This window comes from Genypterus blacodes, unplaced genomic scaffold, assembly GCF_046128005.1.
Source record: "Genypterus blacodes isolate CSIRO-AG114 ecotype Tasmania unplaced genomic scaffold, CSIRO-AGI_Gbla_v1 ptg000007l_1, whole genome shotgun sequence".
Taxonomy (NCBI): Eukaryota; Metazoa; Chordata; class Actinopteri; order Ophidiiformes; family Ophidiidae; genus Genypterus; species Genypterus blacodes.
The window spans coordinates 854,272-880,142 of NW_027466821.1; the positions used below are offsets into that span (position 1 = coordinate 854,272).

The window sequence follows — 25,871 nt, forward strand, 5'->3', positions numbered from 1 at the left end:
CATTCTTTTTTAAAGCTGGACTTCAAAGTTAACCACATGTTTGATAGCAATAAGGTCATTTCATTTTCTCTAATGAAAAGCTGAAATGAATTCAAAGAAGTGTGAAGAAGTCCCAAAACTAGATGAGAAACCAATGAGAGAAAAAGTGGTTCTTTGAAAATCATCATACATACAAGTGTGTTATTCACCTCCTGCAATTGTTTCACTCACCCTATTACAGGAGTAATCTAAGTGAGGCCTTTCCATTCTGCATCAGTGACTTTTTGATGACTTTTCTTGTTATGGAATCTATGTTGATGTCACTTTCCCGTCATTTGCCCTCATCCAATTGGGTTTTTTCATTGGTATCTCTTCAAATATTCTCTTAATCATAAGCTAAAAAGTTCGGAAAACTCTCTTCTCTGGGTCTTTTATTGTTGTATTTTACAGCTGTGTGTGTGTGTGTGTGTGTGTGTGTGTGTGTGTTGTTGTTGTTTCACCACTTTAGTTCTGTGTTTTTTATTACTGTGCTAACTAAATGACCTGTTGGGTGGTGAGGGGAAGAGAGAAGGTATAACCCCACACATCTGTCTTCAGTTTGGGGTCAAGGCTGTTGGCAGAGAGGGAGAAAATGTGTGTGTGTGTGTGTGTGTGTGTGTGTGTGTGTGTGTGTGTGTGTGTGTGTAGACTACTCCTGCTTCCTCACAACACCTGACTCCGATACGCAGTAATCACACCACCGGCGTGGGCTAGAACAGCTGTGTGTGACCCATTTCAGGAAGTGGTCTCAGTCCAGTCACAAACAAACTTTGCTGCGGTTCATTTGTGGTGTGAAAATGAGCCAAAGGAGATTTGGAGCAAACAACAATGAGCGTGTTATGCTCAATGTGCACTCTGTTCTCCTGTCCAGCCATGTGAGGGCAGCACAGTGTCTAGACTAGAGAGTCGGTCAAGTTTGGACAAGTGCAGAGTTGCAAAGTTAAAGAAGTCGTTGCAGGAAATTGCTTTTTAAATGTTTAATGTAAAATCAATCTCTTCACCCTTCATATTGGGGCTACCGCTGTGAATCTGTGAAAATGGAAAGTGACCAAACAAAATGCTTTTCTTTGTGCTCCCTTAAAATGTTGGTGAATGGTTAGAATTGGTATCCGCTCACAAATTGAACAACAATCCTTCTCCGTTCTGCCTTTGTGCTGTTGTTTGTGTTTCCCCGCTGTGAGGCCGCATCAGAGCTGTCGTTTCTTTTCTCTCTCCCTCGCTCACTATTATCTCATTTTCCTGACTATCCTCGCTCCCTGGCCTTCAATCCCTGTCTAGATACAAGAGATCAGCATTGACTGACGTGTGCGAGCACTTCCAACATGGATCCTGTGTCCAAATTTCTTCCAGCCATACAATTATGTCATTTTCTGCTTAGGATTTCCCCTGAAACGACAAAGTGGCTTGGCAGATGGAGGCGTGTGTTTTCATGAGAAAAATGATGACTGAAAGTTGCAGTTTTTGGCTTTTCGCAACTCTTTAATCTGATACACGGTCATTGTAGAGAAGCCATATGGTCAGTGCTAGTCTGGAGGTTAGAGGACTCCTGAGTAGAGGGTTCCTGGTTTGAATGTTCCATAAGGAGGACTATAGTAGCTTTTATTTGATCTGAGCAGGTATGAAATTGTGGAGTTGAGGAAAACAACATTCTTGATCAGTCATTACTTCTTGGCAAAATATAACATGAAACAAATGATGGTCACACATTCAATCGGCACGGAGAAAAAACTTTGTAAACTTTGGCTGTGGATTCAGATATGTTTTTTATTGGAAAATAAAGGCAGTTTCATCTTCATCCCCCCAGGAAGAATCCTCATTATCCCTAAGATACTTGCATGTTTTCATTAGGCTCAGTTTTTGGCTCATATGACACTTAAATCATCACCATGCGTCTATGTGTTAGTGAACAAACTATGCCTTTTTATTTTTGTTGATGCAAGTGGACTAATCTCCTCTCAGCCCCAGATCCTTTCACTGAACACACAGAGACTTCTGTGATTGACAGTTGGCCATACAACTAAGATGCTCTCCACTCCCATTTACACACCTCCAGCTTTCAGTACATTTCGGCCTCTTAAAATTGTTTAAGGAGAACACTGTCAAGTAAATAAAGTTATTATTTTTGATTCCTCTCTACTAGAGCCAGGCCACACGGAAACATAGAGTGTACGATTTGTATACGGTCTGCATAAACTCCACTTGGGTGTTTGTAAGTTTGGGATGAAGCCATGTTGGAGCGTTGCCCAGTGCTATTACCTCTGGATTAGGTGGGTTTTAAGGAGGCCTCTCTACTCCGCTCCCAGGACAAGATGATGATGGTTTCGGAGGGAAAGGGACGTTAGAAAACACCAACAACCAGGTTTATATATAGTGGAAATGACTCCCAGATGCTTTGATAATGATGTTACCAACTGGCTGCGCCAAAGGGTGCTATCTGAAATCCCATTGTTGTTTTTCATTCAGACTCGGAATATTGGAATATCCAAAAGCAGCAGATGCACGCTTTACGATATCCCAGGGTCCCAAGGTCAGAATTCTGAAAATGACTGTCCTTTAGAATGTTCTTTCGCAAATGCTGATCTGTGCAGAAATATCTAGCTTGTTCAGAAACCTGCCTATTTACTGATTTTGTTAGATTAGACTATCAACATTTGCAGTTTAGTCTGGATCCAAATTTGATCCTGATCTGAAGCCTGCAATCACCACAGATATGTAGCTATGACGCTGAATTAGCAGCAATCAATGTCAAGGTAAAGATAGTGAATGTCTGGCTTTATATTGGCAAAAACAAAAAGGCCAAACCAGCCAAATCAAAGGAGGTTTGGGCCCTGATGGAGGTTTGTGCTCTCTGACGATCCTCTCTCGCTATCATGCCAATCCTCTGCTCCTTTCTCTCAAGCATTTAGAAGCAAGGCAGTAGCTCTTTGTTGCTGTGGTGATGAGTTCACCTGGCAGTCAGACACTGCAGCCAGAAATGTGATGAACTTGATGAATCAGATTTTCGTTGGGTGTGTCTTTTCCTTTTTCCTAAACTGACCTGGCAGTGATCCACACTCTTCTCACCCCTCTCCATCACTTTAGTTTTAGACATTTTTTTCTAGTTTTTTTGGCAGAGGAGGCAACAGACAGAGTCAGGGAGGAAGCCCAATCACAGCGCTATCAATACCATTGACTCATCGCTCGTTTAGTTAGTGCAGTTTTATGTTGTGTTCAATTACATTTAGGACCTATGCAGGAACTGCTTCGGTGCCAAGCTTTTAATGCCGGTGCAGCCACAGAGGAGACGTCTCTTCCCAGCTACACACACACACACACACACACTCACACACATGTCTTTTTCAAACAGCATTACACAGCTGAATGTCCTCCAAGTGGCTGTATATATGCTCAAACCCCTCGAATGCAGTTAAGCTCAAAATTTATTAGACCGCTTTGGAATCAGGCCCTAATTAAAAAGCCCATACATTAACAGCCGTCATTCAATGAAAGCACATTAATGAATAGAGAGAAGCTACTGTACTCTCTCTCTCTCTCTCTCTCTCTCTCTCTCTCTCTCTCTCTCTCTCTCTCTCTCTTTCATTCTAAAACTTTGCTCTATTAGGTGCTCTCTCAGTCCGTTCCAGCCTCTCGTCTCCATTCTCCTTTTACCCTGCTCCCCCCTGAGGCTGTGCAGCGCCACTACAACTTTTGGCCAATAATACCTGCGTAGCTGTAGTCACCGCATTCTGATCAGACTGTTGAAGGCAGTTTATCTGCTCCGGGGTGAAGGCTGGATTTTTATGAGCTGTGCCAGGCATCCCGGGCGCTGAGAGGGAGAACTGCAGAGCGAGCAGGTAGAGGGACCACAAAGAGAGGGAGGAGAGAGGGAGGGAGGGAGAGAGAGAGATGTGCCAGGAATGGGCATAACATCACTACGGAGACTGGAGTTCTACTGATTGATGCTGGGAAGGAGCACACAGGGTGGTCAATGGAAGGGGCATGTGTGCTATTTCTGTCTTTGCATATGAGTGTATGTGAGTTTTGCAGGTTTCTGGGTAAGTGCATGTGCAGTTTGCATGTGTGTGCATGTCTTATCCTGCATGTGTTTGGTCTGATGTCATTGGTTTCAGTCAGCACCAGTAAAGGTGGCCGAGGTTCTGTCATGACGCCAGCTCTGCGATTTGTGATAGCAAAGAGGGGGTTAACGAGTGCGGGAAAGACGGTGAAGCCTGACTGCCTGAACTGCGAGTGTCACTGAAGACTGGTGAAGTGAGCAGCAGGGAATGTGTGCTTATTAGATAATGCTTTAAAGATGTTTCTGCTTTCTTAGGAGAGTAGAGAGAGGGGAGATGTGGCAGAAGACAGAAGTGGTGGCATGTGAGAAGAATCAAACTGTCAGCCTGAACTTGGACTTTGTGTAGCCTTTGCAACTGCCCAGCAGAATGGAGAGGAAGCAGTGAAAAGTATAGATTAAGGAGGCTGTTAAGGAGTTGTGCTATTCAAGGAGGTGTTGAGGATGAAACCTGAGTTCACACAGCAATAACCCAAAACATTTCTTTCTCGGTTTTGAATCAAACTTGGCATGTTAGTTGGGATTAGCTTCAGAACGTTAACTGTAATTGCTGTCAAATTGGTCAAAGGTCAAATCCACAGTGCAATGTGAAAGATTCATTATACTGTAGTAGTATAGAACATTTCACTCTAGCTGTAAGTTATGTATCATGAATTAAATGTTCAGTCTTAGTTAAAGAAATGTATTTGTTTATTACAGTCAGGACCTCAGTTGTTCATATGCTCAGTCAAAGGCACTTGTGAGTGATATGGGAGATTGGAATGAACGTATATACATATGTGAAGGTGTTCTACGATCCCTGCAGCGGTGAGGGTGTAGTGTCTCCCAGTTAAAGGTTTGTGCCAAAGTCTGGTCCATCAGCTTCTATCTAACAACAAGCTGAGCCTTAGTGACAAATCTTTGGTCAAGAACCAACAGTTTCCGCAGCTGTTTCACAGTAAGCGTCCCCAAGAAGTGATTTCTTGAATTATGAGTGTGTTAAGCTTTCTGTGGAGTTTTGGTCCAATTTGATTGTGGTGTGCAACAGAGTAAATTTGAATCAACATTATGCAGTCAATTTATGCAGCAGTATAGTAACCGAAAAGGAGTTTTGGCTGAAGACATGATTATTACGCTCTGGAAGAGCTGAAAAACTAGTTGATATATTCCAGTTTAAGTGAGTTTTGGAGGGGAAACTGTAAAGAGGTGGGCAGTTTGGAACAAAACAAACATCGAGAGTAACTTGGTTTTATCTCAAGCTGTCACAACGTCTGGCTTTTTCAGAACAAATACACTCCCGCAACCATGATATCCTGGGAGAAGTTTCACTTTACAAACCTGCGATGGGATTTTGTATGTGAACCAACCAATCAAATCCCATCTATGGATAAGTGACCCCAACACTCAGTGATGAGTAAAGCCTGCTTAACCCTGAAGCACTGCTGTCGTTCCTGTTTTCATCATGGATTTATCAGATAGTGTGTCAAGAAAGCATTGCAGTCGCTTTGTGTGCTGCTTGATGGACTCATTTATTTCATCACTTAATGTCAAATATTTGCAAAAGTTGAGTGTGACATTACTGGAATTGAAAGGATCAGAATGGCAGGGATGAAACTGTATTCTCATCCTTTCAGTGGCTGGTTTGAAGTCTCCTTGTCGAGGCTTAAAGGAATTTGAAAGTGTTTCTTTGCATGTATCCTTGCCACAACTGAGCTTAAAATCGTAATCGGACCTGTCCCTAGCTCTGAATATACACTAGTGAGTGAGACTTGGTGATTATCAGGCTTTGTGCGTATGATTGATCTTGTAAATACTGTGTGAGCCACAGGCTGGATGGGTGGTAGTGAAATTGTCTTTATTCGCCAAGAATCGACGCAATCGTAATTGAATACATCCGTTGGGTATCACGTCCACCACAAGGTGTCTGGAATAGCCTCCCTGTTTGATCAGACCCCCAACCCCCCTCTAGTATCAAGAAAGCGATTGAAGCCTCTGTTGTAGGAAAGTTGTGTCTCTGGTCCGTCTGTTCCATCTATCTCTGTCTGTTCGCCATCTCCGGAAAGTGTGAAAGACTGGAGGGGACTTCTGCAACAATACGACACATCAAACCCTCTGTCCTCTTTCTCCTCCTTCTATTTGTCCCAGGTGTCCACTTGTCCGCTCATATTATGTCATTTATCAATGGCCTGAACCGCCAGCAGTCTTGCAGGGTGAACTCCTATGTGTCAATCAGCCACTGGGGTTGCTTCTGCTCAAGAATTGATGGATTTAAAATCTCCTAGCTTTCTCACATACGTACACTTTCTCTGCTTTCTTATTTGTTTACTTACCCCCCGCTGGGATGTTGTTTTCGTGTGTGGTATTGTGTGCGCGCGTCACTCTGAGTATACGAGGTTGTGTTTTTCCATCCACGTGCGATGAGTGTCTCCGCCTCGCATTTTTTACGACTTCTCATCACGGAGAAAGTCCCTGGGGGAAACCGCACCGAATTTCTGAGCGCCGGCATGTTTTGAAGGGGCAAACCTCTCACTTCCAAGGGAAGGAAAAAGAGAGGGAGAGAAATGTTTTAATTGAGCGCAGCGTTTGAGGTAAATGAGGGGAAAACAGGATTATTTGATCTTGAGAAGTGTTTTTTATGAGGCAATTTCTTTGGAAAGGGTCGACCAAGAAAAAGCTGTTTGAGCTTTTCCTCGACACCGCTTGAGTCACAGGTGAAGATAAATATAAACTATACTTTTTGTTTTCTTGACAGTGCCATATATTCCTGGGAAAATCCATCATGCTGGCCTGGCGCTGACAAACACACAGCCAGTATCTGCAGATAACAACAACATTGCTGCAGCAAAACTCTTTTCAACTGAACGCTGTAATCTCTCTCTCTGGGGGGTTCTGTTTTTTAATCTGGATTGGGCGGGAAGAAAAAATATAGAATATACAATAAATATGGTAAAAAGGAGATTATATGTATTCCTCCTACGTGCTCAGAAGAGAACTGTACCCAGGAGCACAACCTGAGCTGGCTGTATTTTCTACAGATATTCACATTTCCTATAGAAAAACATTAAATCCATCCACAATGTATGGTAGACGCTGAGAGAGGTGCCAGTTCTGTGTGACCCTGAACACTTACAATCAATTTTGGTTATACAATGCTGTCTAGAGTCCATTCTTTCAGTCATTGTGTTTGCCCTGTTTTGTTGCTCCAAAACATTTAAGTGTGTTAAATGTGTTTCCTGACTGCTGCGGTGATTGTAAATCTTTACCAAAATCCCAAGCACATCACCGCTTCCATTGCCTCTCTGCCTCTGTGGGGCCCAACATCGGGAGCCTAAATGTGATTAACGTCACCGGCCCTCACAAACCTCAGCAGCTGTCCGGATCAGTCTGTCGCCCGCCTGACGAAGCGCTGCCTATCAGCCGCCTTATGGGCTCCGATGATAGACAAAGGGGCTGTTAAGAGGTTTAGATGACAATGCAAAGGATTAGCCCAACATGCGGCCCTTGCTGAATGAGCGGCCCCCGTTTCCACCTGTGGGAAAATGAATCTTCCTGCTGCTTGCAAACATTCAAGCAGCAGCGTCTAAACTTGTATTATTGTTCCTCTATGTTTTTTGTTTTTTTTACCCGGTTGTCATATTTACATTTATTCATAGTCACCATCTTAGCTCGGTGTCATTTATGAATCCCGCTGAGGAAGATCAGAAGAACTGTTGCGTTCTCCTGGAGCTCTGAGGTGCCAAGCGTTGATGAAGTATTTGTATTTGAGTAGAGATGTGCGGGGAGTGTTTGGACTGCGCTATGTGTCAGGCCATTTACCACTCGCTGCAGAGAAGCTGAGTGAGAGCAGTGTGCTGTTGGGATAAAGCAAGAACTTGGCTTTCCTCCGCTTACATTATTCACTGTGCAATATGTTATTTGTTGGTTTTTTGCTTTCCAGCACTCGTTTATGTTCCTCACATTAGCTTGTATCTGGATTTTTGCCCTTTCTGGAAGATGCCCAAAGGGGTTTTTTACTAACTGAACGATAAGAACGCCCAAAACGATCCCCGCTGGTCGACTTTCTCTCATTTAGGAAGTTCATCTTTGCAGCCAACATAGTTCCATCAGGTGCATTAGTGTGATTTTAGACCATATCATCGCAAGCAGATTCGTTTCTCCAAGAACACATCAACAGTGAGAAAAAATGAATCAAGCTGTTCCACAATGTTATCTTCTTTGGTGTCTGCTAATGACTGAGTTATGAGTTATATATGCAGGAAGCTCAAACAGCTGGTTGGTCAGGAGGTTTGCCTGGTGTCTTCTGTGTCATAACCGATGACATAGATTATGCACCGTGGAGTGTATACGTGTCCACATGATTGCAGCCATAATGTATCCTGCATCCATTTAAAGTGTTGGTTGTGCAAAATACAAGACTTATTCACAAGATTCCAAATAAAAAACAAACCCGGAGGCAGTACAGGCATTTTTGTAACCTCAGCAGCACAGTGGCAGTGACGAACAGAAAATGGGTGAATGTTGTGACGCTGCCCGTTTCTTGTAAAATAATAAAAATGATTCCCTCAGCTCTCACTGACTTTGTTGTAGTTGTTGACCATTGTTGAAATTAACAAATCAAGCACACTTTCTTGAGTGGGCCTCATTCAGTGCGCACAGCAGTGCTGCAGCAGTGGAGAGTAAAGGTTCCGTCTTTGCAAGGATTTTGAAACAGAACATGAAGTCTATTTAAGAGCTGAATAAAGACACACAGACACACACCACACTCTTTGCCTGCTTTCACACTCACAGTAACAAAGTGTTTGGTCTTTCGTTTCAGATTTACACAGACTGGGCGAATCACTACCTGGCCAAGTCTGGCTGTCAGCGCCTCATCAAAGACCTGAGCCAGGACATCACCGATGGAGTCCTGCTGGCACAGATCATCCAGATCATAGGTAGGCGGAGTTTGTCCACTCACCACCAACCAATCAGCAGTTTAGATTAAGCACAGATTTCTGATCTCTGTTGTATCTTCCCTGGCATAGACAGCAACCACATGCTCTGCTGTTTTAATATTTGTTGTAGGTGAGTGGGAGGGAAGCTGATGTTTTGCCCAGAATGCAGCAGTTGTGCTTCGTTTTTTTAGGTGGCGAGTGCAGCACAGATGTACAGCTCTGGCACCCAGAGGTGCAGAGATTGTAATGTATTTCAGCTCTATGAAGCCACGTGTCTCCCATTAGAGCCCTGACTTTGCATCGCTCCCTTTACTTCTACTCCCCCTTCCTTGACTCTCTTCCTCTGCAGGACCCAGACACAAATATCTTGTTCTCTCTTTCTCTGCCTCTGTGTCACTTCCTTAGACTCTCTCTCTCTCTCTCTCTCTCTCTCTCTCTCTCTCTCTCTCTCTCTCTGCTGGATTGAAACTTTACCCTCCCTGCTCGCCTGTAGTACAGACAATGAGGCCAAGCTGGCCTGTCAGTAATTCTCTAGCGGCAGCTGACGAATTAGGCAGCTCACTTCCCAGACTGCTCCTCCGTCGCTCCGCATGTCAACACACATAGACGCACCAACACAGACGCACACCTACACGCTCCTTAACCTCAAGGGGGGTTTCCTCTAGGATTTGTGCACCTGAAATCAACCGTCAGCGGCCCTCGGGGATGTTCAGCTTTACTGTTGGACAACTGTAAAAATCTGGTTTCTTCCTGTCCTTTTCCTCACAGCTAATGAAAAGGTGGAGGATATCAATGGCAGCCCCAGGAGCCAGTCGCAAATGGTGAGTCTATTTGATCTTAACTTTTGTGTTCAGTTTAATCTGTTATTTTGTGTTTTAATCTGTGGCTGTTTGAAGAATGGGCTTGTCTGTAACTTTTCACTGCATTGTAATGAATTGAATTTTACATTTGGGACTTTACACATTTATTCTGTAGAGAAAAGGCTGTATCAGTCAAATAGACTTGAATTCATAGATGACATGAATTATGGGCCACCCAAATGGAACCAGATAGTAGACTGTGTGTCTTTGCAACAGTGGGATGATATTCTCCTCTAAAGTCTTCAGTTCCACAACCAGGAATGTTAGAAGACCTTTTTGAAATGACCCCTCTGGCTCACCTGTAAAAGGATGGGATCAAAATAACAGACGTATCATTTCACAGCTTGTTTAATGCTAATAATGTTGATCATATTACTTTTACGGATTGCTAGTCTGAATAGCACATGACACAGACATCACAAGTACCTGACATTTAGGACATGTGAACATCAGTATTGTGTCACGTGGGTCACCTGGTGGCATAAACGCAGCATTAGCAGGTCAAACGGCAAACTCACCTGCCTATTCTGCAGATTCAATTTAATTACAAGCCCAAACTTTGATTGACATTTCACACTGTAGTCTTCAGGTTATAGCCTGACCGTAATGTAATAGCCTAATCACAAGCAATCAATAGTGATAACAATAGGGATAACTTCTCCGCACTGGCGACACCTCATCACGAGTCACTTCGAAATCGTTGTGATCTGGAGTCATCTTCCCTCCCTGATGTAATCGCCACATCTCCAGGAATGCAAAAATCTCTGAAAATCTAATTTGATCGCCTGCGCCGTTTTCAAGACTCCCCATTTCTGGTTTGAGTGATGCTGGCCGCATTGTGAGTTCCCTTTGTTAATGAGACAACGACCTGCGTAACCGCTGAGTGTCGTCACTGTGAGATAATTGCCCCTCGTTTTAACTAGAGTTGACTATGTGTTTATACAGTGTGGGTCGGTCCTGCCGTTGGCCCTCCTGCCATTAAACGTGACTAAAGCAGTTGAGCTGCTTTGGCACACTTTCTTTGTGAGCCACTGTGGTCTAGGAATCTGTGTGTGTGTGTGTGTGTGTGTGTGTGTGTGTGTGTGTGTGTGTGTGTGTGTGTGTGTCTGTGTGTGTGTGTCTGTGTCTTTGTCTCTGTGTGTGTGTGTGTGTGTGTGTGTGTGTGTGTGTGTGTGTGTGTGTGTGTGTGTGTTTTAAAAGATATCTAGGTTTTGACTTATTCCCTGCAGAACTTTACCAGGATGTGTTTTACAACTTGTTTCACACAATCGTCACATTAGAAGCACGATTTCAGCTCGTCTGTCCCCCTGCCCAGTCCAGCTGTAGTGAAGCAGACTGAGCTCCAATTTTGAAAAAAAACAACAATAAAAAACCAGGAAGGAAGACAATGTTTACATCAATGGAAACCTTGTGTGTATGTTCGGTATCACTGTGTCCGAGAGGGAGAGATTCCTTTACATTTATTTGTCCTGGCACATGAAGCTGCTCTGGTTGTGGCCGGCAACAGCTGAGTGGAGTACAGATTGACACACCGGTCACTAAGGGCGAGCTACTGCGGCACGGCAAGCATGTGGCTTGATACTTCCGTGTGTGTGTGTGTGTCTGTGTTTGTGTAGTTAGCTCTTTGTCTCATTCCATTGATCTACCACCTGCTCCAGCACAGTGGGCCTCACCAGCTTGGTAAAAACTCAACTTTTGAGGAAGCACAGATCCTTACAGTCATGAGAAGAGGAAGCACAAACAACACAAACAGACACGCACACACTGGCAAATATACTGGCCATGCAGAACCACAACCCAAGCTTGTTGACTGTGAGATGAATGTAGTCTCGGTTTTGTCTAAATAATGACATGAAAGTGATTTCATTTGATGGATTGGATTCTTTGTGTTTGAGTATTTGGGGGACACTCATCGTATTGGACCATAGGGAGAGAGAGAGAGAGAGATTCATGGTTAGTAACTAAACTGAGCCACCTGTGCTCCGTTTTGGCAGGAATACTGTCACAAGTTGTGGAATTCACATCAATTTGTGTGATAAGAAGATCCCAAACTCCTCGACAAGCTTAATTTCTAATGTCAAGATTGAGATCAATGTTCCAAGGCACATAACCTGCAAAAAAAGTTAAATAGAAAAATAAGTAATTGTGTAACATAAAAAAAATGGTCCAATGTTGCTTGTGAAAGTCTATTTGGAAAAGAGGTGCATGAGTTATTTCTTAATGTAATAAGGCATTTTAATGGAGTTTTAATGTCTGGGCTTGTGCGCAGTGTAGCAAAGGGGGGGGGGGGGGGGGGGGGGGGTGGCTGAGGGACGTTGGGATGATATATGGACATATGGTGGTGTAAGAGCACAGTATTTGCATTAGCTTGTTTATCCCTTGAGCTTGAATATTGATTTCAATCTGGAACTTTTGCTGGCAACTTTCTCTCCTATCCTGAGACTTAAACTCGTTTTCGGCTCTTGGCTGTGCATTCCTCCGATCGGAGAGTCGAGGGAATTTAACAGTTGACAGCATGAACTGTGAAGTTTGGATGTCTGCCACTGGCCACCTTGCACCTGGAGGTTTAACGCCTCGGTCAGAGACACCGCAATAACAGCAGCTGTCATTGGGGGAGCAGATGAGACGGATTTACTTCCTCTTCAGAGATTTCTCCGAGTGGGACTCTAAACGGTGATCTGCCAGTCACATTTTTCTCGCTGGTAGGTTGCTTGCCGGTCTAGCGAGTGGACTGAAGCCAATCCAACAGCTGTTGGGAGCACAGGAGCGGAATCATCGCTGCACCCGCTCCTGCAAGCTTCTCAGCTAATCTGCATACCTAATATGATTCACATACCAATTTGCAGTGCAAAGGGATCAGCATTTTCTCAGATGCCCAGTTATTTCCTGCAGATACCATCAAACCACAAAATGTGTCCAGTCAGTAAACCATAGCTGTGCCCCGCTCCAAGTCTGACCTTTGACCTCTTCACTGTTACTCTGGGGCGATTCCAAAATGTTACTTCCATGTGTTTATCCTGAATCTGCATGAATATATGAAAGTTCAGATGATTGTAACTTGAATGTTGGGGTGAAATTTGGGACTGAAATGCCTCATGGCTGTCTTTTCATCGAGTCTAGACTTACACTTGGGAAATAGGGCTTCAAATCACATTTAGATTTATCTACTAACAGCTTGTTTGTCTTCTTTTAGAACCCCAAGTACGCAATCCTTTCTACTGTTTTTCTGTGAACATTTTCTCTTGGGTTTAGAGAAACAGCTCACACTCAGTTCATCAAACTTGCAGCAACATGTCAGCCTTGTACAGTGGCTGCTTACATTACAGCAATGGGAATACATTCATTGACGCTTGCTCTATCACTGTACTCAATGTAGGCTCATTATACTTGTATAGTAAAAAAGTAAAAGGGATTCCAAACATTGAAGGCCTTGTTGAAGTTGTAAACATGCCCGGTTTCGGTTGGATTTGTTGGTGTAGGAATCAATGACTGCTGGGAATTGATTTCTCCAATTCGGAGCAGTGGAGATTGTCTTCACAACTTGAGCTTGACCATATTTGGTGCCGGCAGGAATTATCCGCGACCCCAGGAACCCAGTGAAGATGATGTAAATGAGGACAGACAGGAGATTTAACTCTTGTGTTCCTTTGATCCTTCATTGATTATGTCACTTCCTCTGTTTTTCAGCTATAGAGACGTTTTTAAGTGTAAATCCCCCTCTTGCTGCTCATAGACATACAGTAGATACACACACACACACACACACACACACACACACACACACACACACATACACATATACACACACACACACACACACACACACACACATTTCGCTTCCTCCTTCCTTATAATTCATTTCACATCACGTCTTTGATCTGACCAGTTCAAGGAATACGGTAAAGGAACGTTGGTCCTGGCCACGAATCAGCTGCTAGACTGCTTGTTGAACAGAAACTTGAGCGATTTGATCTCATTCTCAGTTTGACTTTTGACAATTTTGCCAAAGAGCATCAGTTAAATGTGATGTCAAGCTATGAAAGCCTTCTACCACGGATTAAGAAACTTGCAGACTCCTAAAGCTTTAAACCACATCTCTGGGGCTCATGTGGTTTTGATGCGTCTTACACACCTTGTGGCACACGCTGAAGTCCCTCCGCCATGTTGAACCCTACGCCCTCTGACAGTGCAGTTTCTTGTAAATCTGCAGACATCCAAAGGAATTAGACATGCGGCAGGATTTTTTGAATGGAATGAAAGAAACTCATTTCTCAAAAGAATCGTGCTTAGACACATGAATGGCAGGCGGGGGATGGCAGAAGAGGCTCATTCAGCAGAAAGTATTGAAGCCTTGCAACACTAATCCACCTCATTATAGACAGATATCATTAGGAAACCACAGATGCTCCGTGAAATACAGATGACTGGGCAGTTTTGCTGTGTGTGTGTGTGTGTGTGTGTGTGTGTGTGTGTGTGTGTGTGTGTGTGTGTGTGTGTGTGTGTGTGTGTGTGTGTGTGTGTGTGTGTGTGTGTGTGTGTGTGTGTGTGTTTGTGTGTGTGTGTGTGTTTGTGTGTGTCTATGTGTGTTTGGTTTGTAGCGACCTCAGCAAAGGCTGCCAGGATAAACAAACAATTGGCAGAGTCTTATGTTAAGGCAGAGATATACAGTAGCTTTTAGAAAAAAGAGGCACCACACCTCTAAATTAAAGGAAGCATTCTATGATTCCCTCATTTTAATATAGTAATATGGTGTCACTGTTGTTGTAGTTGGAGCATTCGTTCAGACAAGCCTGGGACTGCACTGTTGGATCTTTGTGGTACCCTCATACAAAGCAAGTTAGACACACCCACAAAGTATGAGGTCATTGAGCGAGTGCCTTTCCTCAAAAGGGTCTTGTTTTGGTCGATATTCAGAGTTGCAGTCTTAAGTGGATCCTGCTTTTATTCTTGCCAATATGGACAAGAGGACAGGTATGTGTACATATACCCTGTATATATGAGGTATATGTGTTATTTGTATCTAAAGATAACAAACACAGAAGAAGCTGTGGGGACTGGTAGAGATCAGCGACGGATCGATTAGCAAATACAATCAAATAAACAATATTGTCTCCACTCTCCATCTATGATAATTCATCTGGACAAAACCATTAGAAGTTCAGCTAACCCACACTCACACCAAACGTGTACTACTGCTAATGGAGTTTTTATCATCAGTCCCTCGTGCAGCACTTTCTGCCATATCAGTCATACTTAATCCAAACTCATTATAAATCCTCGCTGAAAGACTTGCATTATCTACAAACTGGAACTTTGTGAAAGCGAATTCCCCTCAGGCCAAAGTGAATCAAGAAGTTTTGCTGCTTATGTTTATTGACATAACCTCCAAAAAAAAATATTACTTCACAGGAGTTTAGCCCGAACGGTAAGTTTAGACTATGTGCTGCCTTTGCAGGCTAATTGAGTCTAGTGTTGCTTCAAGACCATAAAAGCCCACCAGCATCATCTGGGGCCCATCTGTTGTCAGCCTGCACATGAGCCAGACCAGAGGACAAAAGCATGGGCCTCTCAGTCACATTATCTTCACTGGCTTGATGCTCCACCACCACAGCTAGCTATTAATCTCTGCCTCTAATTGATCGTGTTTCTAATTTGAGACCCTGGCCCAGGTTCCTGTAAGACTAAACCCACTGGCATGTGTGTGACAGTATTCTTCAGGTCATTAATTTGATTACAGCAGCCCTTGCTCTGTCAGGTGGCTTCATTATTATGAAAATCTGTTGGTGTGGAAACACACAGACAAATGGATGATGGGTATGTGGGACCTCCAAAACATCCCTGATGTCATTTTGCATGTCCAGAGATTGGCAATGAGAAAGCTAAAGAGGGAAAGAGGCAGATGGCAGAGTGTGTGTCCAGAGCTTTCATCCTGTCCACGGTCTCAGGAAACAGTAGATGCCTTGAAGTTCGAGAATAGGCTTGACTGAATGAGATGTGGCAGAGAGAGAGAGGGGAGAGTGACAATAGAATATATGCTCCTCTCTCTCAGCAAACCTGGTTAAATGAAGCTGTTTTTATACTGTAAAGTCTAACATTTTGCTGCATAGTTGCTGACCTAATGCTGCACTTTTGGTCGCTTCTCTGTACAACCATGGAATGAATGATACCCATGTGCAGATCTACATTTGGTATTTATCTTCTTACCTCATCCCTATATTGAAAAGCAGGCACTTTTCCACGCATCCACGTCTGTGTGAGCAGCACATTTGTCTTGCTTTCTGCACGGTTCTCATGGAAGAACAAGATATCTTGTTTGAGTATACATCAGGATTTGTGAAATAGCTGTTGAAAAGAGTGTGTGATGAATATGTGACATCCCGGATTTTAGATGTGGTTGTACTGAAAACCTAGAAGGACCCTGTTTAATGTACAGCTCCTCAAACGTCTCAGCAGATGTTGCTCTAAAACTCTTTGTTGCCTTGCTGTGTTTTAAAATAGCTTTTTCTTGTTTAGGCTGCATGGCCTGTTTTGCTATTGCTTAACGAGGGCCTGTTATATTGCAGAAGTTGTGTGTTCTGGTGAACAGGTTGACCCCATCTTCAATGAACAGAGCACCTAGGGGCTTGTTGCGCTCACCCTTAGTTCAAATGGAGGCTTTTAATCACTCAACAATGTTGGCAGATGTTACGGGAGCAAGGAGCCGGCTTGATAAAAGGGCAGTGGGAAACCTTTGATCTAGTTCAGTTCAGCTGATCGTATCGCACCAGCTGCAATCTCGCTCAACCGCTGTTCACTATGAATGTTACAGTTAAGAAGTAATAAAGTCAAAAATTAATTAGGCTTCGTCGCTAATAGTCTCTCTCCTAAGCTTCATTAGGCTGTCTGAGGTAAGATAAATTCTTTGCCTCTTTCTCTTTGAAAGGAAAAGGGTCAACGAAATCAGAACCCTGCTGCCTTCTTTTTTAATCAGAGCTCATTCAAGGACTCACTGGCAGCTCATTTACAACCAAGGCACCTTACCGCTTTCTGCCATATTCTGTGTTTCACCCACTCTGCCCTGAGTGAACTCACAGCGGCCGCCATCCTCTTCAGCCGCCTCGCAGCCGTGACATGGCAAGTGTCACGGCTGCAGATGATTGCTGATCATTCCTCTTGGGGCTCTCTAGAACAAAAGAGGGTTTTTGTCATTTGCTCTGCCCTACAAAAGGTAAAACACAGCCAATTCTGTTTTATATGCCTTAGAAAACCGAATTCATGACTTGGTTATACATTTTTGTGTCAAGAAAACTGGCAAAAGAACCTCAACCCCACGCCAAACGATACAATAATAGCAAAGCATTTACTGTGATGATGTTGTCATAATTTTAGGGGTTTAGCAGTGTTAGTAACTGTTTGTAGCAATGGCCGTGCTTGAAATCACAATTTTTAAAGTGTAATTTTTCACTTAATATTACCGCCGGCAAGGTGTTCTAACAGCTGGACGACCTTCTCTTACTGAAACCTTGGTGATTAATGTCTTCATACCGACGTAAACACGCTGGGTGCACTCTGTAGAGAAAGTGCAATTCAACCAACTTCATTAAGACAGTGAAGGCATGAGATGTGAATGCACTCCTCACCTTGTGTCCTCACTGGTCTGCAGGTTATGTACACAGATGCCGTAGGAGTCTGCAGTTTTGACCTTGCTGACCTTTTGGAGGAAACTGACTCAGACAGACAGGCAGACGTGAGAAGCATTCGTACCCTGTCAACAGAAACATTATCTACATACCACGTTGGCAATATTTGCAGCATAGGACACGACTGTAGCAGAGTGTACATGTATGAGAACGACAGACGGCATCTGAGTAATCCCCACCCTTAAGCTATAATCTGAAGAAATACTTAATATCCTCCTCTCATGAATGCGTCACATCTTCCTCTTTTTCATTTTAATAATAATAATGCCCTCTCTGCATCTTCCATCAGCCCTTTTACTACACACAGTAGTTACCCATCTTATAAAGTTATTAACTAACTGCTGTTTTAGGCTGAAGCTGTTTTCAGGCTTCTGCTCAGTGTTTTGCAATAAAGCCTCTCAGACTTTTCCAGCCTATTTGTTTTATCCCTTAATGGCACATCTGCTTCTGAAATGAACTTTTGCACGTATTGCACTGTTATATAGTATATATATCTCTCATATCTAGTTAGAATTGTTTATACAGTTTCACCCTAACTTGATCTGGGAAGAAGTTTAGAATGAAATAAGTATGTTTGATAGGGAATAACCCAGATTCATGAAGCGGCTCCTTTGTCTCCTTTTCCCTACCACACAACGACCAACCACACACACACACACACACACACACACACACACCCAGTCTGTGCAGCAGATGCACAAAGCCACATGGAGGCCCTCCAAGTTATCTGATGCTGTAAATATTTAAAAATGAACCACCATATATAATTGAGACGTCCATGGATATAGGCGGTGTAACCCTGCACAATTATATATCATTTGTGTTTACATGGTGACAGAGCCAGGACAGAAGTTGCTTTAAGGAACACCAGAGACGTCACAGCCTGTAGAATCCTCAAAGAAAACGATTGCTTTACTTATGAGCTAAGATTCAGGCTATGTTTTGTCTTAAAATCCATTGGAGAACCCCGTGAAGCCCTTAGAATAGCCTGCAGTTTTCCGTCATACAGTATCATAACATCTAGACTAAGCTGCTATGAATGCTTTTGGTCTGAACAGGCTGGACAAATATGGATGTTGTTTGGCGACAGCATATATCTCTGTGATGTGGTGTGTCTAAACATGAGCAATAGCCCCTTTGAGAAATTAAGGAATGACAGCTCCCCAGCTATCAATCATGCAAATGTTTTCTGTGAGAGTGAGGGATTATTGGTTCTGCCACCATTATCAATACTGCATAAGACTCATAGTGAGCAATGCAGTGCTCACATATATGCTTTTACTAGAAAGGTTCAAGTTTACATTTATGAACATCCCCACCCTTTGGAATCAGTCCAAGTTCACATTTATGCAAATGTATAGACACCCTTGCCCAAAGGCCTTATCTCTCAACCTATGCTTCGTCTGACGACGGGGATCGAATACGTTCTTAGTTTTCATCCCAGATTGAACTCTAACTCATATATAATGATATATATTATATATATGATAAAATAGTTTCATTCACACACCGACCCACACACACACACACACAAGCCTCTCACCTCTCACCCCTCTCTCTCTGTGATAAGTTCAGTCTAAACCAGATTCTTATTACTTTTGTGATCTCAAATTTACCGAATTTGCCAACCGTGCGACAATCCTCTAAGCAGCCTCCTTCACACAGAATACTACACTAGTAATAAAATAAGCTCACCTCTGGAAGAGGTCTGTGGCCACCTCTGTGTGGGGAGACGAACCCGAGTCCCCCCGCCTGGGAAACAGTTCAGCACCCTCTCTCCATCCTGTTCGCTGACACCAATATTTTTTCTCAGTAATTAATTGACAGACAGATGACACACTTGAGTGGGGTTCATGGAGCTGAAAACACTGACTTTTCTTGTGACAAACATTGTTTTTGATATCTGTGACGTGGCATGTGTGTGTGAGTGTGGTCCAGAGCCCATTTCCTGCCAGAAGTTTCCTGAAAAGTCTGACTATTCATGTCCCAATAGTAACAATGTTGATTAGTAACGGTCAGCTCTCTCCACTCTGCCAAGTAATAATGATTTTTATGAACTCAGTACTCTGGAGCTGATAGAGGCTTGAACCTTCCCTATATAATGCTACATTTTCCTTTATAGTGCCGATTAAAATATACTTTCTTTACAGTGGATTTTGACGTGATGAGCGATGATCCCCCGGATTATGACTCCGGATCCTGAAACCGAGCCTCTCTGCTGGCTATCGGTTCCTCTGAGCTCTGTCTGTTTTGATTCATGGCCTGTCAACCACTGTCTGCTTTAGTTACAGGGAGGCTTCTTTGGTCGGGTGTTCAGGCCCGAGAGCTGAATATGGTGGAAGTGCATTTGTCACACTTCAGTTGATGGAGAGGTGGTAGATGAGGAAAGAACAAATCTCGAATGAAGAAAGATGAATGGTAGGCAGGAGAGTTGCTTCTAACCAAGAACAGTCTGAGCTACTGTAATCATAATGTTTCATGTTACTGGCTAACTTTATTTGGAAAGATTGATTCTCTCTCATTATATATTCACCTGAAGAGAAGTGATCGGGAACCCAAAAACACATTTTCATCTTTTTAGGATTCTGTAATAATAAACTTAATAATAATAAAAAGGTTTTGAAACATTTTGCACATTGAGAGGGTTCAAGTGAAAGGATTAGTGGAGTTTTTGGACAAGACTGATTACAAGTCTGGTGTTCATTTAGAACATCTTTAGACCTCAGCATCAGTTCTCAAACGTTCTGGTCTCGTTGTCTGATAGGGGTGTTTCCTGACACCTGATGCCTTTTGGGCTGAGGAATGATGCTTTTGTGTCTGATGCCTGAGAACTGATCCTGAGGTCCATGAAGAACAGAGCAGCCTTCTGCCTTCTGACCCCCAGGGTGAAAAGGATTTTGTTCCTATCCTTTTGGGGCAGCAGCTAAAACTGTATTTTCCTATCCCAGTAAAGACTCACTGAGATTTAAGTGAAACAGGAAAATGGAAAGAAATACAAGTCATCTGCAATCAACTGAGTCATCTCACCGAAATGGCTGTGTTTTTGCCGATTGAATCATCTGTGTACTGACCTGGGGATTTTAGGTGGCATGTATTTTCCAGTGAATCTGCAGCATTTTCGTGTCAAACCCTTCAATTATTGAGTTGTGCTCATGTGCAGTAAAGCGCTAACGTCGGGTTTTCCAGTGCTTTTTTGAAGGAGAGTTGTTTTCTGTCCCGTAGGAAGTGGTAATTGAGGTGTTGGCCCATTTGTACTTGACAGTCTTGTCTAAGGGATAACACTTTCCAATTCCAGCCATCATACATCAGCTACTTGATACCTTCAGAGAGGCCCAATATGCTTTAGTGTGCATTTTGTACGCACAAGGGGATGTGAGGAAAATGAAGCTGCTAACATGCAGATTGAGCCAGGAATGGAGGTTCACATTAACTATAGATAAATATTGTACAAATGGCTTTTTATTATATGAAACACACAGCCACAGGTAAGTAGCTTGTGAGGCGCTCCACTTCATCCTCAAGGGCCAGCCGCTATCCACTGCTTTTAGCTTTGTGGACAACCAGAATATCATTTGTTTTGCCTCCACCACAGTTTCCAAGGATGTATATAATTTCTTTACTACTCAAAAATAACTGCCTGTTGCTTGTGACTTATCTTTTGACTCTAGAAATCCAAATGTTCCTGACCACATTGAGGCTGAAGTCTGAGCTGCGTGGGGCCTTGTGTCACCCAGCCATAGTACAACTGTCATATTTTGATTTGTGATGTGGTTATGTAAATGAAACACTGCATAATATAAACTGATTATTACAAATATGACCATAAAATTTAACTGCTTCCCCTCATTATTTTTGCCCGGGCTCAGCGGCACATTTTCTTTCACGCGTATGTTCTCTCCTGTTGCTTCTCGAAACCTTTATCGTTTTTCCTACTTTAAGTGCGTCATGATTGGGTGAAGTGTGCCTCATCAAAAGCTCTTTTCCAGCAGATGTGTCCGTCCCCATTTGGAAAAATAGATGATCTCCGTCTCTCCAGAAGCTGTTACAGGAGGCCACAAAGCCGAGCCACCCACCAAACGAGCAGTTTAACATCGCCAGAACCCTGTGGAACATTAGTGCCCCAGCTGCCATCAACGCCTTCAATCATTACTCGGCTTGTTTACGTCATGTTGGAGTTAAAACCAACTAAAAACAAACAGTGGTTTCGTCTAAAAGCCTCAAAATTTCTGGCTGAAGTGCGATTTCAATACATGGCTTGAAGTTAGACGGCAGAGATTTCATTCTGATGTGCTGTTCTTGCCCGTCCTGTTCAAAAACCATTAATGCACAGAGATCTCGCTCCAACTTAAGAGATTTACTGTGTGTTTATAATTTCACTCCTTTTTGTGTTCATCAGCTAAGCGTTCCCTCACAGATGCTGCCTGTAGAGCAGATGCGAAGAACCGCACAACGGGCTTCAAAGCTTTTATTGCTGTAAATATTTGAAACTCAGTGACTGAGAATAATTGAGATGTCCCTTGATTAAAAATGGACGATATCACGCTGATTGCATATCATCCATGTTTATGGGCCGTTTACTATGTTAGCTGTTTGCAGATGGCAGAATTTCCGAAGCGTTTTATGCACATTAGTGAACCAGACGCAGCAAATGCATGACAGGGCAGCAGCCAACGTGCCGATGCCCATTCTTGAACTCAGACACTATTATTTGTATCTTTTTATCCCCAACACCACCACATCCCATGTTGGCATTGCAATCAATCTAATTAAGAAGTAATGAACATTCATGAACGCTGCTCAGCACATGTTCCTCCCTATCCAAACTTCTAAGCATGTGTGGGATTTCAAACAAGGTTGCACCCAGACACGTTTGTGTGTGTGTGTGTGTGTGTGTATGCCTGTGTGTGCCGCACATGGAGAGAGAATATGGTAAGCCACATGTGAGGTTTTCGTGCCCACTGTGCGAATGCATGTGGTACCGTGGGGGAGTTGGTGTGTCGCACAGATGGAGCGGCTTTATGTGTGTGACAAGAAGTCGCACACAATGCCCGAACTACAAATCCCTGTTGACATCATTAACATCATCAACGTCTGCGTGGAGAAAGTGACTGGGCAGTGTTGCGCTTCCAACAGCTGCTGTTGATGTGCCTGGGAGCAAGGTGCTCTATCCCAGGGTGCAGCTGCTCAAAGGCCAGCAATAGAGGACTATGGTCATATTATAAGTGAGTGTGAATGTGCAGATTGATCAAAATAAAATAGTGCTGAGGAAGAGTGTGTGCATGTTATTGTTTCAACAAAGAAATCATCCATGTCCTTCTCTTCCTCTATCTGTGCGCCAAACAGTGTCATGGTCGGAGCTTAACAATGATAAGAGGACTCAGCAAATATCCAATTGGTCTTTGTGGCTCTTTGGCAGCGACTCTGGCTAATAAAGACAGAATGACAGAGAGAGCGCTCAGTATAAAAAGAGAGAGAGAAAGAGAGGAAGCATTATGTGTGAGGGGAGTTACAGCTCATGAATCATTATTGCCCACTGGATGTCTGGCTGAGTTGCCCAGCCTGCCCTTTGCGAGGCCTTGGCACACTGCGCTGAATCAGAGCACTTCGACCTTTGACCTTGTCATAAAAGACCCTCCCGAGCAGTGTTGGCCGCCAGCCACAATGCTAACGAAGCCACGTGCTCGCCGCAGTCAATGAATCCAAAAAGTCCCCATATAACTGGATTCTAAGTGGTTCCTTTGTGTTGTGGAACTCTTCAAGTGGGCCACATTGACCCACACTGCATGTTTTCATGAGCAAATGTGTGTGTGAGTTTCTGTTTGTACATACAGTGTGTTTGTATGTACATTTATCACACATTTAGTGCCATCATGCCGTCTTTATGTAGTTGCGGTAGTGTGAGACAGCAGTGTTTCTCTGCTCACTTCCAGTTTCTGTGCATATGAGTGTATGTGGGCGTGCACGTGTGTGTGAGTAACATGCCAGAGCAGGCTGGACACCAGGCTGTGTAGGTGGCGAAACACTACGGTCAGTATGTCACACAGACGGGTCCCAGGGTCGAGCGGGGGTCGGTAATAACAACACAATGACCTTCTTTATGGGTAATACGCACATCTGCCCTGTCCTCTGAGCCAACATCCGTCCCTCCCCTCCCAACCTCGGGACATTTAGGCTCAATGAATGTTAAGTATCGTCACATTCCTTCAATGCGTGTCCTTTGTGCTGACTGTCCGCGTCTTCTTATTCATTGTTGGCAGATCGAGAATGTGGACGCCTGCCTCAGTTTCCTGGACTCCAGAGGAGTGAATGTGCAAGGGCTCTCAGCAGAAGGTAAGAAGAACAAACAATGCATGCAAGAAGTATTAGTATTCTCCACAGCATTTTCACTTTTAGGCTGACATCTTTATAGATAGATGAAGTCTGTCCGGTAGAATGGGCCCCCTGTTGTTAAGTTGGATTGAGGTTTGGCCCAGACCCCATGTTGTTTCCGCTCCCTTTTGAACATCAAAGAGGTGAGCATGTCCTTGACCTCTTCAGCAGTAGAAATAGCACGACAGCCTGACACACTGACCGACAGCTCAGAAATTCTGCGCCCCCCTTCCCCACCCCACCAACACTAAAAACAGCAGAGTGACTCGACGGGCCCGGAGTTTAAAAGTGGGTCTGGAAGTATATGGGCTATTAGGTTACTCTGCCCATCCCTGCTGCTGCTTTTCAACACATCCACCATCTTTCCCTCTTTCAAACTTTCTTCCAGCCTCTCTGCCTTTTCCGGCCTTCTCCTCTTGCCTTGCTTTACAATATGGTGTGTTTGGGTTTATTGATCGCCCATGTCTGCCCTCTCATGTCTGACTGAATCAGCCGCAGGCCTCTCTGACTCAAACAACAGACTGTTGGCTGACATATGCGTCCTTTATTGCACTTTTTTTACAAGGCGTGGGAATAAATTGAAACGGGATGTTTGATGTGCATCCGATTTTTTTTTTTTTTACAGCAAAACCTACTTATTGTAATAACCTCTCTAGAAGTCCACTTGCATAACTCGCTTGATGGTAAGCTATAAACCAAAGTTCCGGAAAAGCGCGTCTTGTTTGTGTGTTACCATTCCCCCCTCGCTCATTTCCTCTAAAAGAGGTTACAAGCCGCAGTAAAAAACAATCTTAAGCCCTTTTGTTTTTCCATAAAGTAAAAGGAATAAAGGCTCAGAGGCGTTCAACAGTAGCTCTGCATTTATACCCAAGGGCTAATGAGTCATACATTAACAAGTCAACATTCAGAATCCTGAAATGTGGTAGGCGATGAGGTTAAGAAACTCTGCTGTGTCACAGTAACTCGCAGTGAGCAGGTTGGTAGATCATAAGGGTCAATTTTGTGCTAGCTGTCTGAGTGTGAAGTAAAAATAGATAGTTGTATCAAGTTTTCATAAATTAATACTATAGAAACTACAGACTATAGAAACCCCTACTCAACTCAGAGAAGCTCTCAGTGAAAACATGACAAAGTGTGATCTTCTATGAATGAAAAGTAATGCCCCTTATTACAAAAGATGACTTGACACTTTAAATGTGATAATACATTATCCACGGGAAGTTCAGTCTTTAATTTCCACCATTAAAAGCAGGTGTAAAACCCCCACACACACATTTCCTCCAGTTGCCACTACAGCTTCCTGCCACTGCCACTGCAGCTTCTTAATGGCCTCCAGGGCTTGTGGGCATTCAGTGACCTGCACACAGCAGTAAACCCCTTCCTCTTGATCTCAGTGGGTGCAGACTTTTTCAAAAGAGGACTGGTTTGATTAGTCCACTTAACACGTAAACACTCCTCTATGTCGTGGTCAGCGAGAACACACACACTCACTTCACTGCCCAGAGGGTTTAGCGCTCCGGGATTCAGAGTCAGTTTAAAGCTTGGTTCTTCTCCTGAGGGGCCTCCACGCTGCAGTATTCTGAATTTCTCAAACCTTACAAAATTCCACTTCATCCACCATAGCTATTGAAAAGGAAAATATAGCAGGGACAGACAGAATAAAGTATAAGAATGTTCTAATTGGAGGACATAGATACAATTCACACAGGATTAAAATCACAGACAACCTCCACAAAGCACATGAGGTCTGTGGGGAGGTAGAGGAGAGACCCATGTTGAGGACTTGAAATGTTTGGGTGATTAAATTAAAGGAAAGTTTGATTAAGTAGGCAAAGAGATAGTGTGGCACTTGTGCACTTAGTATTGTCGTCCCAGCCATGGCAAGCCTTTCTTCACATTCCTCTGTGACTCGTAAAATATCAAACCTCTCCAAATTAGAAAAAAAAAAGATTGAATGAAACCACAGAAACCACTTAAAAGG

At 43.4% G+C, this 25,871-nt stretch overlaps 1 protein-coding gene across 1 annotated transcript in view; it reads left to right on the forward strand.

The window, feature by feature from the left end:
- Positions 1–25,871, forward strand: part of nav3 (neuron navigator 3) — a 144,763-nt gene that overhangs the window by 39,037 nt on the left and 79,855 nt on the right. The window contains exons 2-4 of the mRNA XM_076150703.1: positions 8,865–8,982; positions 9,751–9,803; positions 23,779–23,851. Coding sequence (XP_076006818.1) covers positions 8,865–8,982; positions 9,751–9,803; positions 23,779–23,851 — 244 coding nt within the window. The remainder of the gene's footprint in view (positions 1–8,864; positions 8,983–9,750; positions 9,804–23,778; positions 23,852–25,871) is intronic.